Source organism: Maylandia zebra, linkage group LG8 (assembly GCF_041146795.1).
Source record: "Maylandia zebra isolate NMK-2024a linkage group LG8, Mzebra_GT3a, whole genome shotgun sequence".
In the NCBI taxonomy this organism is placed as follows: domain Eukaryota; kingdom Metazoa; phylum Chordata; class Actinopteri; order Cichliformes; family Cichlidae; genus Maylandia; species Maylandia zebra.
In genome coordinates, this window is record NC_135174.1 from 20,454,236 (window position 1) to 20,469,751 (window position 15,516).

The 15,516-nt window shown below is 39.3% G+C and overlaps 1 protein-coding gene across 1 annotated transcript in view; it reads right to left on the reverse strand.

The window, feature by feature from the left end:
* Positions 1-14,729, reverse strand: part of cpxm2 (carboxypeptidase X (M14 family), member 2) — a 28,568-nt gene extending 13,839 nt beyond the window's left edge. The window contains exons 1-4 of the mRNA XM_004561194.4: positions 14,227-14,729; positions 11,564-11,665; positions 7,102-7,211; positions 4,476-4,615 (exon numbers count right to left, since the gene is read on the reverse strand). Coding sequence (XP_004561251.1) covers positions 4,476-4,615; positions 7,102-7,211; positions 11,564-11,665; positions 14,227-14,509 — 635 coding nt within the window. The 5' untranslated portion in view covers positions 14,510-14,729. The remainder of the gene's footprint in view (positions 1-4,475; positions 4,616-7,101; positions 7,212-11,563; positions 11,666-14,226) is intronic.
* Between the last annotated feature and the right edge of the window lie 787 nt (positions 14,730-15,516).

The window sequence follows — 15,516 nt, forward strand, 5'->3', positions numbered from 1 at the left end:
AGGAGAAGGACCCAAGATGCAGACTCACAGACACGGGGATAAACTTAAAGATCACAGTTTTAATGCTGGCTTAAAGGTGAAACACAAAACAGTACTGAACTAAACTGGAAAAACTAAACATGAGATGTACCAGGAACCACGGGGAGAATAACACACAACATGAGGGAGAACGCGACGCCGAACAGAGGAAGACGCAGACAGAAATACACAGAGGGTTAACGAGGAAAGTGGGAACACACGGGGAACACAGCTGACACAGATAACCATAACGAGACAGGGCGGGGTGAACATAACACTGACGGGAGACGGGCAGAGTCAAACAGGAAGTACACAGAGGTTCAGACAGGAGGAGAGAGCACGGGGAGAACACAGACATAACAGGCTGGGGAAAACATGGAATAAAACACGAAAGGGGACAAGGGCTCATGAATACATAGAGGGGCACACAGGGGGTGAGAGTCACAAAGGGAAAGCACACAGGGAACAACATAACAGGGCAACTCAGGAAACAGAACCTAAACAGGGAACTAAATACAAAAATACAAGAGAACTAAGAATACTGGGCCAACACGGCCCAGGACCATGACACTAAAATCTATTAGTGCACTCTTGTAACTTGCTCACGCTGTTTAATCCATCACAGTGAGCATCAAATCTGTAAGACTGAGGACAATATGCATCAATCCTTCCTAGAGTTACACCATACGAACTTTTAAAACCAGGCCTCGACGGCATTATCATAGAACAATCGGGGCCATTACACAATTTTTCTTTAGGGAGATGTTGGTGGGCTACGTTGCACATTTGAAACTCACCATGTTGACTGTTACATAGGCAGACTCCTGCAATTAAACATAAACATACTGAAAAATAAATGGTGAACTGAAAAAACTCAGTTATACATATTTCTATACAAACTAAAATAAACTAAACAGAAAGAAATGTAAAAAATAAAAAAGAGGAATTTTATAAATATGAGAACAGAGGAGAAGTAATGAAGTGTGCAAATATACCAGCCATGTCCTTTAGAGGTACTTTATGTTGAACACAGACAGGTGAGACATCACTCAGTACAATGCCTTTTAAATATGCCTATATAAAGAACTCACAGATGGCTTAATGTCCCATAACACCAGACAGACCTCTAACCAAAGTCTGCAGTATGTAGGTTGGCAGTAACTCCCTTGTGCCTCCTATGCTTCTGGATAAAGACATCAGTGCTGAGCTGGTCTAGCCTGGTAAGAATTCCCAGCTCTGTTAATTAAAGCACTGTTATAGAAGGAAGCCCCTGAGCTGGCACTGCAGACAGTTACATACCCTACAGAGCTAATTGCAGAGAAATTCTGTCTCGGGCATCTGTGTCTTCTGTGCCATTAGGTTGCACCAGCATTGAAGGGAAATTACAAACACAACTTGGTAAAGTCTCTCACCTTGCTCTCTGACTACATAGCAGTTTTCTACAAAGTCTGTGCCACCCAGTCCACTTAATAAGTACAAAGGTCTGAAGTGTTCAAATAACATTGTTGAGGGAAGTTGAGAAAGGTAGATGGCAGGGGAAAATCTGCTGGCCTTCTCACTTAAATGCAAATGTGGTCCTCAGTTCCCTCCAGTTTTCCACTTTCTTGTTGTCAAAATTGCTTTAACACTTATTCTAACAATTTATTTAAGGCTTTTAGGCTTAATAGATAAGTACTGCTGTCCATCAGTCCGGAAGGGCTTATAAGGGCATTTCCACATAACGTGAAGTCCACCATACTGCAGTTAAAAATATTATTCACAAGTGGAAAACATTTGCCAATCTTCTTGGGACTGAATGTCCCAACAAATTCACCCCAAGGTCAGACCACGCAATGCTCAAAGATCTTTTTAAAAACAAAAAGTCTAAAAACAACATCGCAGACTCTGCAAGTCTTGTTTAGGATGTTAAAAGTTAAAGATTATGACAGTACAATTAGAAAAAGTTTGAATGAGTATGGCTTGTTTGAAAAGACTGGTGGGAGAACACCTCCTCTCTCTAAAAAGACATCAGCAGCATGACTTAGGTTTAAAAAGTTGCATGTGAACAAACCACAAGATTTCTGGAACAATGTACTTTGGACAGACCAGACCAAAGTGGAGACTGGTCATAATGCACAGTGCCACATTTGGCGAAAACCACACAGCATATCAGCACAAACACCTCATACCAGCTGTGAAGCACGGAGCTGGGTTTGTTTTGGGTTTGTTTTGCAGCCACAGAACCCTGGAAATTCTCAGTCATTGAGTCAAACATGAACTCCCCCGTACACCAAGTATTCTGGAGGCAAATGTGAGCCTATCTGTCCAATAGCTAAAGCTTGGCCACAATTGTATCATGAAAAAGACAATGATCCCAAGCACAGCAACAAATCTACAACAGAATGACTAAACCAGAAGAGAAGTCTAGACCTCAACCTGACTGACATGCTGCAGTGTGACCTTAAGAGAGCTGTGTGTAAACGACCACCTGCAAACCCTAATAAAATAGAGCAATGTTGTAAAGAAGAATGGACTAAAACGCCTCCATGATGTGACAGACTGATACTGAACAGTTACTTCGACATACGCAGCTAAAAGTGGTCCTAGAAGCTGGTAAATCATGGCATGTGCGTAGTTTTTCAGAGCACTGCTTCTGTTTTGTGGCTTCATTTTTGTTAAAATATTGACATGATGAAATTTGTTTATTTATGTTTATGTCATTTTAAAAACTTCAGAAGCTGCTACAGTACCAGACGATTTTTGGTTATGTCCTGATATATAAAACCTTGGAATTGACAGAGTGTGTGCTTTCTTTACAAAGGCTGTCAGTTTGTAAGTAATAAATTGACCAGATTGAAAAAGTAGAACACATATAGTATCATTCAGTCTAATGTTGGCCCATTTTGTTACCTTTTTGGCTACATGGGATGCAATCAAATCTAGTTTAAATATAGTTTTTTCACATTTGTGGGTCTCTGGTAGCAGAAAAGCTCTTTTGATGTACTAACATGTATAGTTGCAGTTTTGTATAACAAAAAATGAAGATGACAAGGTGTTGTGGAATGTGTTTGAAATGTTTTTTACCATTCTTACACACATGCTTACACACAAAATGACTGAAACAAAGCTGCGGCAGTTTCATAAATCAGTTGATACAAACCTAGATAACTTTCACTCCACCTAGGGTGACTTACCCACAGTGAAGTGTTTGTTTCCTGCTCTGTGCTGTGGAAAACACCCTGATTTGATTTTAAAATGGCTTTAAAAACAGTATACACTGCGGCACAGTAATTGAAGCAATAGTGACTTGTAGGTGGTTTCTAAATTTAAGAGTAAACGCATGTGTGGATACTCAAAGAAGACCTGGCACACTTGTTGTTCAGATGTAGCAGTGGGAGGTGGGAGATATTTATAATTAAGTACATAAGACTCCACTGAGCCATTATGGTGCTGCAGTTTTTGTTTTACATATAGCTGCACACTCTTTCTAAAAGCATTTTTAAATAATAATGCCTACTTGTTGCATCTCTTTTTCCCTCTACATCTGACTGTGTTCAACAAGTCCATAAGGCTGTATAGTCTCTCTCCTCTGATGTGTTATTTCTAAAAATGTGGTGACCTTTTAAGAGTAATGAAAGAATCAGGCTGCACTCCAATCAGTCATATTCATAAATCCTTAATCCCACTGTGAGGGGATCAGAAAAGCCTCATGAAAAGGCCAAACACCAGTGAAGGTTCGGTGCCATGTAGACAAGATTGAAAAGCTTGTTTTGTTTATGTTCGTGGAGTTAAATTTTCCAGATGGATTCAAGGGAAAATCCAAGAATTTCGGAATGGTTATGTCCGTCTACGTTCAGTTTTATTACGGAGAGTCATTTTGAAACTCGTGCAACATGTAAACTGTTTTATGACCATTTACTGTGCTTGAGTTTGTATTAGCAACGTTAAGGGCGCGGCTCCATGAGTGGCAAAGCTAAATCTGTGACTCTGCCATGCGAGATTTACAGATTCATACTGAAACAGTATAATGTCATACTGTACTGAACAATAACTGCATAAGAGCAGAGAAACAACATCTGCAAAGCAAAAGGATTCTCAATATTTACTCTTGATGGAAAATTATTCAAGTTTCTCTATTCAAAGTTCAGGTAAATGGTTGCATGATAATGTTTTCAGTCTTGATTTTATCTCCCTGTTGTATAAAACATAAAAAGGACTTAATCAAGGTAAGTGGTTAATGCAAAGATTGCCTACATTCATAAACATTACATAACACTGCGCTTGATATTCAGTTATAAATCTCCTTGCAGATTTTCTTTAGAATTTTTTTCACAAATATATCAAAACAGGCTCCAATAGCCTGCATAAAATCCATCCCACATATTTATCCTGTTATGTTTCATGGACAAGAACAATCTAGATCCTCACTGTGCAACCATCTGCAACTCTCCATACATGTCTGCTGGGTTCCTACTCACGACCAGAGGGAGCTCCTGCCTTGTGTGATGACCCCAGTGAACTTTGTCAGCCTCCTGGCATCCACCTCAAACCACTGTAGAGTGTCATCTCTCCCAGCACACCAGGCCCCGTCATAGAGGTCATCTTCATAAAGGCCAGCCTGCAGGTCAGAAAAAGCCAATTTAATTCCACGTGCGCTTACAGTCTGAATATGGTCCAACACACTGACTGGGAACATTTTTTCTTTTATAAAATTCTAATTAAAACTTACTATTGAAGTGTTTTATAATGGAGACAGTGAAGTGTGAAGAATATCTTCTGAAATAAGGTGTATTAACTATAAATTTTACTATGTACGTACAAGCCTACTCTTTTTTTCTGTCACATAAAAAGAGCGAACAAGAGAAAAAAACAGAGCCAGTGAAGCAGAGTTATAGGAATGAGCACGTCTATAAAACAGGGCTCAGTGCTGAAAACTGTCCTTCCTCTCCTGCAACTCTTTCCAAATCCCACCATTTCTGTTTTTGTGTAACTCTTTTAGTATGATGTACGAATCTGGTGCAATAGCTGAAAATGTTGCACTGATTATAAGGGATCAAATGCTACTCTGTAAAGCCTGTGCTGTACCAGTCAACACACTGGCTCAGAGTACGAACACTCATTTTCATATTGCATGCTTACAGGCTTGACTGTTTATTTTTATCATCTAAATTTAAACATTAGAATGAGATACTTCACTACAGATGTTAAGGGCATGGAGTCATTTCCTCCTTACCATGACTTTCACATGCTTTAATCAGAAAGATTAGGATGTTAAAGGCCATAATATAAATTCAACAGCTGATCCTAATTCCAGTTACAAAGGGGTTAGGCAAGGAAAGGGAAGATACATTAACTTATGAAATCCAACAGACATGTGAATGTCTTTATATGCTTCTTTAATTTATATTAGTGTGTAAAAATGTCTTGAGTCACTCCTCATTTCTTTATATTTTCCTTCCACAGAGTGAGAGTTTGTTGCAGGTTTTTAAGTTGTGTTCATTATAGTTCTCCAGGCTTTCTTTCAGCCAACATTTTCCTTGACCCTGACATTTTCAGGAAATATTTTTTGTTCTTGTTTGCTAAGGCAGTTAACACTGACTGACAAATTACTAAAGAATAAAAAAGACACCTAACTCAGGCATGAACCAGTGTTGTGTCTACACATAACAGACAACTTAGGAAAGAATCAATTTTAAATTGTATTTTTAGGCACTTTGTTACTAAACACTAATTTCTTTCGTCAAAGCAGCAAAAAGTGCCAAAGATATCACAGCTTGGCCTATATGAAATAGTATGTTTGTACCAATGAAGCTCTGTTTTCACTTCTATTTATCTTTGCATGTTTTGCTGCATTTTACTAGAATAACATAATGAAATATAGAGGGACTCAAGAGTTTTGCACAGTATTCGAGCCATAAGAATATTTGGCTTATTTGAATTAAACACCTGGTTCATAGATGACATTTGTAGTCTCTTTTATGTTCTGTTTGTCAGCCAGTTAGAAGGGCGTCTCGAGATATTTTAATGAAAGATGAAATGCGCTGGCTACAGAAAAAAATATTGACTCCCGTATCACGTGTCTTGTCCAGGTGCAGGCAGTGAGACCTTTTCATGAACTATTTAGTAGAATAAAAGAAAGATGGCACATCACTTCATACAGTATGTTCTGCTACCAGATGGAGACTCCGTTTTGAAACATTACATGTATTACAGATACAAAATTTATATAGGGCTTACTTTTCCTGGTTTTGCTTTCTTTCAATTTTGTTCCTCCATAGATTTTCCTTCTAATGCATGTCTTTCAAACTATAGTTAGGGGTTAGGGTTATATATAGTTATCTTATAGTAGTGTTTTATGTATAGTTAAATGAATCCCAGCTCTTTCAGTATCTTTCATCTAAACAACATATAACACTGAGCACAGGCCTGAGTCAACAGACATCTGCTTTTTGTGGTCCTCCTTATTCTCTTGACACCATCTGTCTTTCTATCATATCTGCGCTTACACACGCACGCGCACACACACATACACAAACACAACAAATCCTCTGTTTTGTCGTTTGCCATTTAATGTCGTCTTGAGTGGATTAAGTGTATTTGTGCGTGTCATTAATTGTGCAGATAGATTTGGGGCGGTGGAGCTTGCAGAATGTTAGGTTAGCTGCACACTGCATGCAGGCTAATGCACTCAAAGCAAAGCTTGCACTAACAGGAAACACTTCTCTTCTCCCAGATGCCAGTTATTTTTTATTAGGTTTGGGGATGTGCCCCTAGTTTGATGGTAACCTTATTACTTTCACTGTTTAGTTAGCTTTGGGTTATTAAAATATTCAGTGAGCTGAAACAAGAGGATAATGTCATTCAATCTTACAAGGGAAAAGCCAAGTTATCACAGCTCACATCGTTGAGTGCAGCTTAAATATGGATTAAAAATAATACTATCTTTCAATCTTATTTTTTTGTATTTATAATATGGAGCCGGAAAGAAAATGCCTTCACAAAATGTTAAAGCTTCCGAGGAAAGACGAGATAGCCCAGGGTATAATACGAGTCCCAACATTTCTGGTAAGTCTGCTACGCCAACACTTTACATTTCCGTCTCACCTGAATGTTAAGGCGACCTCTGTGTGCACCAAGGCCATAGCGTTTGGTAGATGATGCATGAAGCTGAAAATCATCAATCTTCAATGACTCCAGTCCAATGGGAGGGCATTCTAGGTAATGAGAATTACAAATTGGCTTGTGATGGTAATGTTATGTATCATGTGCAGCTGTGGTAGAAAGTTGCTTTTTGCAGAGTATGCAGATGCCCTGAGTCAGACACAATGCATCTGTATAGCTTGAGTAAACAGTAAGGTACAGTTTAGACTTTTCACAAGAAAATTAGAGGATCTAATGATACAACACATAGTTTTATGTGACCACTTTCATTCTAGTAAAAGGAACAATTCTCAACCTTTATCATAGCTGTTGGTGATCATTTTGTGCCTCAGTCCAACTTAGCATAGGGGTCTCACATGAACTACATTTACTTTAGCAGTCTCACAGTGTGATCTTTGTTTTGATTGTTAAACTGATATGAATTCCAAAATGTGTCAGCCTTCACGGGTGATTAATGACTCTGCTTTGAACGCTTGCTTTTTATAATTTAGCAAAGCACACCTATCAAAGTCATCAATCTACACCCTGAATACATGATTAAATAGCTAAAACGACTAAAGCGATAACAGTATCCCGAAGGAAGGAAAAAAAGGGGAAATTGCAGCAGCTACTGCTTTTAGCCTGCTGATAACTTTTTAATGTTATAAATGAGAACACGGCTTGATTTGGGGGGGGGGGGGGGGAAAGGTCTATTTTCATTGTTTTAACATGCATTAACCTGCACTAAATAATGAGAATATCAGATAAAAATGAAAACAGATGTTTCTATAACTTGTTTTTTTATGTTCTTTGGCGTAAAGCTAGGGTTAGAATTATGGGAAATTAAAATTAAAATAGATAAAACCATAACCACAATAAAACATCATCTTGAAATTTTATCTCTTATATGGATCAGGCCAAAGAAACTTTCAAGATGTGGCTTCCATTGTGGGATCATTTCCTGCAATGCAACCTGAGCCAACCCTTTCAGATAAACTTCACAACCACCATGTGTGTCATTTTGTTTTTGAACTCTTTCTATAAGCTGAAGGTAAAGTAATACTAATTGGATGTAGCATCATTTCGCAGACTTTCTGACTTTCAGACCCAGAGCATGCAATTGTCTTCACAGGCTGAAAGTCCCCATTTAACCACCATACATACGGTATGAAGTCAAGCAGAAATGCTAAAGTGTAAACAGAATACACTTGGCTTGCACAGATCATGCTAATTAACTGCAGATCTTATTTGTTTTTTTCTTTTAGCTTTTCCTCACTTGAGTCTCTCTGGAAGATCTTTATACTTTCACAGTGTATGTGTCAAAAATGTTACTTTTATTATCACAAGCTTCACACTTTACAAACTGAGATGACACAACATATTTTTTTTACATCCTAAGCTTTACGGTTTTATGTCCAAATTACAGATTTAGAAATCTACATGAATGCAACTCCAATAAAGAGATGTCTAATCTCTTATCCACTGGATCCCATAAAATACTGATAGTTTCAGTGATGACAATTAGCAGCCATCAAATCAAATAATCAACTGATAATTATCTCTGTGAGTGCAGAAGTTATTCAGTATCACCAACCGATGCTCCAGCAATGGGTTGGTTGCCTAGCACCCATACTCAAGATAGATTTCCGAAAAGCACGCAGATAAAACTCAGTCCCTGAGAGCTGCACATCACTAAAAGAGCTTTTGTTTGCTGCTGTAGAGCATTTGGAGTTTATTTGGACAGATGCCTGTATTTAAGTGATTGCAGAAACTGAGGTGACGTATACTGAACAGAACTACTTGGGTGATATTGGCTCATCTTTTAACAGTGCAAGGGAAATCATCCAGTGAGGGCCAAATGGGCAAATCAAAGTTGACGTGTGAAATCTCTGCTGCCCAAAAGCTCTTTAGGTCAGATCAGGCTGTTTGCAGACTTCCCTGGATCACAGCAATGGAATTTCAGCGCAAGAATTTCCGATTGGGCACCAGAGTGTTTGTACATGCGGCATATGCTGCACATGTCGCTGTCACACAGCCAGGCTGGCCTTCATAAATGAACAACCAGAAGTGTAACAGGCTGAAAAAAAAGACAAGTGAACTTTCCTTCTTTTACCTCTGCAGTAAGATTTAAATTTCTTCCAAAAGATGAAGCTGACTTTGCATACCTGACTGAAATATTTCAAACATTGCCAACCACAATCCCTGAGAGACACAACAGACAAAGAGGATCAGCATGCAGAATCTGCACATGCATGTCTTGATTTATGTTTGATGCATAAAGCAAACATAGCTCGAGCTCAAATTAATTCCTGCTGTAAAACTGAAGCGTAAAATTTGATTAACAAGCCAAAGGCAAAGCCGCTGGGAAGACCAGCTAGCGTAGTATTTATAGTAACTCTATACAGTAATAAAATATGTGTTGCTGCACTTGCGACCCTGTGAATATATTTAAAATGCTCTCAGATTCACATTGTAAGTCCGTGGGGCTTCTGAATGCAGCGATCACAACATATTAGGGACAAGCCTAGCCCACAAAGCAGCCCAAGGATCAAGGTTAGCAGAACAAAAAAATAGATGGTTGTCTGCTTTCCTGCAAAGTCCTAAATCATCATTACCATCTGCATCCAATCCTTCACAAGAGGACCCCCACATACACACATCTGCCTTCAAAAGCAACGTGTAATAAAAATGACAAAATAGATACTGAAGGCATTGCTATTTAGGCTAACTGCCTACTTATCGCTGAGGCCAAAACCTAATTCTGTCAGTTACAAGCTCTCATTTTACATTTTGTGGTATAATAATGAAATATTTTCTGTGTATGATTTATTCATATTAGGATGTTTATGTGCTGTGAGTTTGAAACTGTTTCCAAACTAAAAGAAGTCAGCCCTTTATTTATTAGATACACTTTGAGGAAACACTTTGAACACTTGGGCAACAACTTCAACTGTTTCCAGTAAACTTTATTTAGTTTTTTAAACTAAGTAAATAGAATCACCATCCCTTGAGTTACAAAGCCCATATGATCACTTCACCATCAGTAAGTACTGCATCCAGTGCTAGGAAGTCAACTTTGGCACCCGCCAGTGTGTTGAATTTCTCGACATTTCCCAAGACTGTAACTCATTTTTAAATGACACAATACTTACTATTTATTCCCCTTACAAAAGCGACATTGTTTCGCCGTAATAGAAAAATTATTTAACAACTCAGTGTGCCAGAAGTAAGCCTCCCTACAACCCTTAATCCATTTTCTTTTCACTTTTCATCAGCCGAGCAGAAAGAAGAATGGGGTTTTTATCAAAGCCAGCATCTGCAGCTTTACAGAGTACATGTGACAAATCCTAGTTGAAATATTTGTTTCAGCTGATTTCTGTTACATCCGACGTGAATAATGAATGAGCTGTTGAAACATCTGCTGAATGAAACCTTGAAAATCCCTTTTGGTCTCAGATTACCAAAAACTCTCATTTGTTTTGGTATGTGCATGTGGCAGACACTCATGTTCTCCTTGACTTTTGACAACAGCCAAATAATTAACATTTCAGAGGTGGAACAAGTTCTGAGTATTGGAGGTCTTGATCTATAGAAAGTACAAGCCCTGAATTCCTGCCTCTGATAAATTAGCTGCTACCAGAAGCTGCTGAAACATATTCAAAAACCAGATTGAAGTTTAAGTCTTGATTTTTTAAGTCTGCACCACATCTTGACAGTTCAAGGCATGCCAGGCATGTCGGCATAGAGTTCCTATTTTCCATCATGAAATAGTATCCAACTTTCTGCTCTGCTGCATGAATGCCAAATTAAAAATGGCAACCTTTCTCCCTGTCTTGTTTGCATAGCTTCAACATAAACACATAAATTTGCAGTTGGCCCCAGTCACTCTTAATTTCCCAGTATTAATAAATAGAGCTTCCTGCAATAGAAGAAAAAAAAAAAAGAAAGGTCTTATCCTGTGTAAATAAGTCAAATAATGGCAATATTAGTACATTATGAGTTGTGGAAATTGTGAGGTTAAACCACACACACTTTGCACTGAATCACACTTTGAGTGGAGCAAGTTGACGTGCCAAAAACACAACTGGGGCATCCTGGTTTTAGTTTATATACAAATATACTGTGATCCATGGAAACCAAACACAATGCTTCATAGGCAAAGAAGACATCAGTGCCTCTGCGGCTAGACTCCAGTTCTGAGAGCATCATCTTATACTGCCAAACCTTTCCTCTCAGGGAAAATATGGTTTCTGAAAACACTTACTCTACCCAAAAGATTTGTCATCTCTGAGAGAGCTTGTATCTTTTTTCCCACCATAGAAATGATCCTTGCACAGTGCAGTATAGATGATTTTTTATGAGATCATGAATTTCCCATAACAAGTGAGTGTCAACTTTGATTTGCCCATTTGGCTTTTTTACTCACCCTTTTTTATCGGGTTGTATTGTTGTTCTCCTTCTGAGACGCTGTTTGGGTTTTTCACTGCAGTCTTCTTGGTTTTCTCTGCCTTTTTGTTGGGGGATTTTACTAAGGAAGGAATTGAAATGTTAAAAAGGGAAAAGAAAAGAAAATTATAAAAGGCTGAATCACATTTTAAATTGCTGATCCACTGATGTCAACGCAGAATTTGATAGGAAAAGTGATGACAAAGGAGAAAATGGTAATGGATTCAGGAATGGGGACTGAACCAAAAAATTATTTCTGGGCACAGAATCTGAAAACATTTAACTCTTGTGCTCCCTACATTCAGTTCATGTCTGTCTGCCTCTCACGTTAGATAAATAATGCATTTTAATTTGCACGTTTCTTGAAGTTCTCATATTAAATAATCAGGAAATCAAGGTTCAAATACATCATAAATACACCCAGTACATGCAGCAGGGTATGGGGCAGTGAGTTAACATTAAAGGTACTGAAAATGCTTTTTATTTGACTGAAGTTTGGGATGGGCTCCACATGACAACAGCTCTTCTCACATCTGTAAGTCTTTATCTGCATCTCTTTCTGGGGACAGGTTCAACTCCGCAGCGCTCTGAGCTCCACATGTGCTTCAGCAAAACCGATTAAGAAAGCACCAGCATATGGTTGTTGAGACACTGGTGAAATACTAGCACTACACATGACATTTAGTTAATCATAGTACAGTAGAAATATGACATTAAACTCCACTAAATGAATTCCAGAGATCCTACTTACGAGAAGCAGTGAAGGGATGGGTTCTTCCACGCAACAATCATCAATAAAAAATGCTCACTCTCCACATTTAAACTGTTCCCTACACTGACACTAAGATGTTAAGAAACTTCCATTCTTCTTCTCTCTTTAAGACTCTTAAGGTAAAGTAAAATATTGATTGTCATTGTGGATTTCAGTTGAAAGCAAATCTCAATTCATGACTAATTCTTTTTATTTTTTTGACACTTCAGTGCAGTCGTGAAAGCTGGAAATACAACATATATAACATGCAAGGAAACAATCGAGTCTTCTGCTGGCGCACCTCTAACTAATGGTCCTACACTAGCTTTGTTCACCAGCTAGTTTCTGTGCATTCCTGTTAGAAAAAGGTAACGTACAGCTTTTTTTGTTCTGTAGCTCGATGTCTATTTTGTCTGCAGAAAGATGTAGCTAGTTAATATTAGGTACAATTAATATTTAAAAAGAAAACCGTCTAAAAGTGCAGCTTTAAATACAACACTTGCATCTAAACATTTTCTTTGGCTTATCCAATTCAGGTTTGCATCTGGGCTGGAGCCTATCCCTGCTGTCATTGGGTAAGAGGCGGGGTACGTGCTTAGCAGGTCAACCAGACTGCCACGCGACTAACGCTGAGACATCTATTCACACCTACTTTCAATTTAGAATCAGCAAAAAAAACAGCAAGCTTGTGAACAGACTGCAGGAGGAAGCCTAAGTACCCAAAGAGGCACAGAGAGAACATGAGGATCACTCGCAGACAGGCCCCAGGCCCTGAGGCTCTGAGGTGACAGTGCCACCTCACCGACACAGATACTGTAAATAACTTTATCTGGAAGACACTAAAGTGATTAAGATGCATTTAATTCGATAAAAACTGTAATTGTAGGGAAGAAGCAGCTTCTGTATCACTGTTAACACCTTCCTCCTCCAGTCTCACCTGCAGCAGGTATCTCTGCTGAGACGCGTGAAGTCAGATGCCTGAAACATGAGGTCACTTTCTACACAGCTGCACTACGCCATCAGCCACCAACCAACACAAACCCTCACAGCCTGTTACTGTCTCCCAATCACCTGGCAGCATTTCAAACACACCTACAAACCTGCTCCTGCATGAGCAGAAACTCTTTGAGAATGAGATTCAAGCTGTCCATTTCAACATGGACTACAGGAAGACCGCACTGCTGGTGCTTGTTACTTTTTGGGATAGCACAAGTTTCACATGTGCACTGCACACCACCACACAGTGCAATCCTAATCTCAACCATGCATGAAGCTTTAAATCCTGCTGTTGTGCTGCAGCCAAACAGAAACATGGGTCTGTATGCATACTGAGTAGTGAGGAGGACGACTACATCATGAGATCATTATTTTTATGAGTCAGTGAGCACATCAGGGTTGAATATGATGCCTCCAAATTTTTCATCTCTATTCATCGATTAGCATGAGCGTCGGCTGACTCTGGTGACTCTGAGAAAAGGTGATTATGAGTGATGTTTCCCTTTTTCCACACAGAAAGCACCCAATGATGCAAAATGCCAAATAATATGACATTTGTGATGTTATTTAATTCCAAATAATATTGACTATGAAAAATAAAATGCTAGAATGACTGTTTTAAAAACTGAAACCTGTCTCAACACTATCTCATAAGTTTACCTTTCCTATGGATTTAACAGAAAAAGAGGTTGCAGCAGCACAAGATACTGTTAGAATTGTCTGTTATCCAATCTTAAAGATCACTAATGCTCATTGATTGCTAATGATCATGCTTTTGTAGAGGATTTCTAAAAGAAAATGTACAGCAATACACAAAAAACTGATAAAAACTCACTGATATTGTTTTTCTTTAAAAGTTGCTTAAGTTGCTCTCTAAGTCACAGCAGTGTTTTTACCCGTTTTTGCATCTGCTGGGGTTTTATCTGTCTTCTTACTGCTGTCTGACTTCGCCTTGGCAGTCTTCTTGGCAGAATGCTCCTTTGGGTCTTCCTCACCATCGGGTATAAAGGAATTTTGCTTCTCCAACACCTGGACCTGGTTGTATTGTTCTCTTATCAGCAGCCCCTGCATGTAGTAATCCTCATCCTCACCGACAGAGCCGTGGCTAAGGTCTGCCAACCCCACAAGGAGTCCCAGCAGGGCCAGGGGGGTTAAGAGCCTGAGGTGTTTTCTTATCATTTTCTGGGGATTACCTCCAGTTGAGAGTCCTGATGCTGTCTCCAGAGGAGCCTGCTGCTGCTGCCATCAACTGCTTGCCTTTCTCTCCCTTCCCACTCCAACAGGAAGAGTTCACAAAGTTTTCAAAGCACTCCTAGTCACTGACGAAAGCTGGGAGCCAGAGGGTCCATGGACGCCTCTGCCTGAGAAAAATGCAGCGAGGGAGGGAGAAACAGAGAGCAGGAGATGAGGAAGCAGAAAGGGAAGAGGCAGGAAGACAGACAATACAGTTCTGTTTAGGATGCCACGAGGCATGGTAGAGACAGAAACTGACACATTTGGGATCAGCTGTCATATTCATCTCCTCCTACCTTCTCTGATCAGAGAAAAGTTTACTCTATCATGTGCGGGGGAAGCAACTGGGAGACCTAAGCAACCCTTAAACAGTTTTCAATTCTGGATCTTCAAAGGAAAAGCAGCACTAAGTATCCTTCTTGTGCCCACATGAGGTCTAAATTGGCACAACACATGTATCACCAAGCAAACAGGCACCGTGATCCACCTTTTTTTAGTTTGACGAGTCGGTTACAAATGTGTGTGCATCCGATAGTAAAAGTGTATTTAATCAGCGACCATTATACATCCTTTGCTTCAGCCAAGACGTGTGGACTCTTCAGTAGTCTGCACGTTAACAAGCAGTGGAAATTAACAAAACACAGTCTCTGTGGAGCATTCAGGCATGTTCCAACACAGGGATGGAGCGCTGCCCTGTGTGTCACTGCTTATCACATCATGAAGCTTTTCCTCTTTTTTTTTCTTCCCCTCTCTCTCCCTCGCTTTCATACAGCCATGACTGCAGCAGCTGATGGAGCCTCACTTTCATAACAAGATGATAACAAAGCCTAAAGCGAGAGTCAAACTGGCAGATTCTTTATTAAACCATAATTTGTCCGCTGAAGAGAGTTTTCTTTAGGTAAAATTAGAGGGGAAAAAGAGATAGAGAGAAAGGTTTTCTCTTGAGTGTGTGC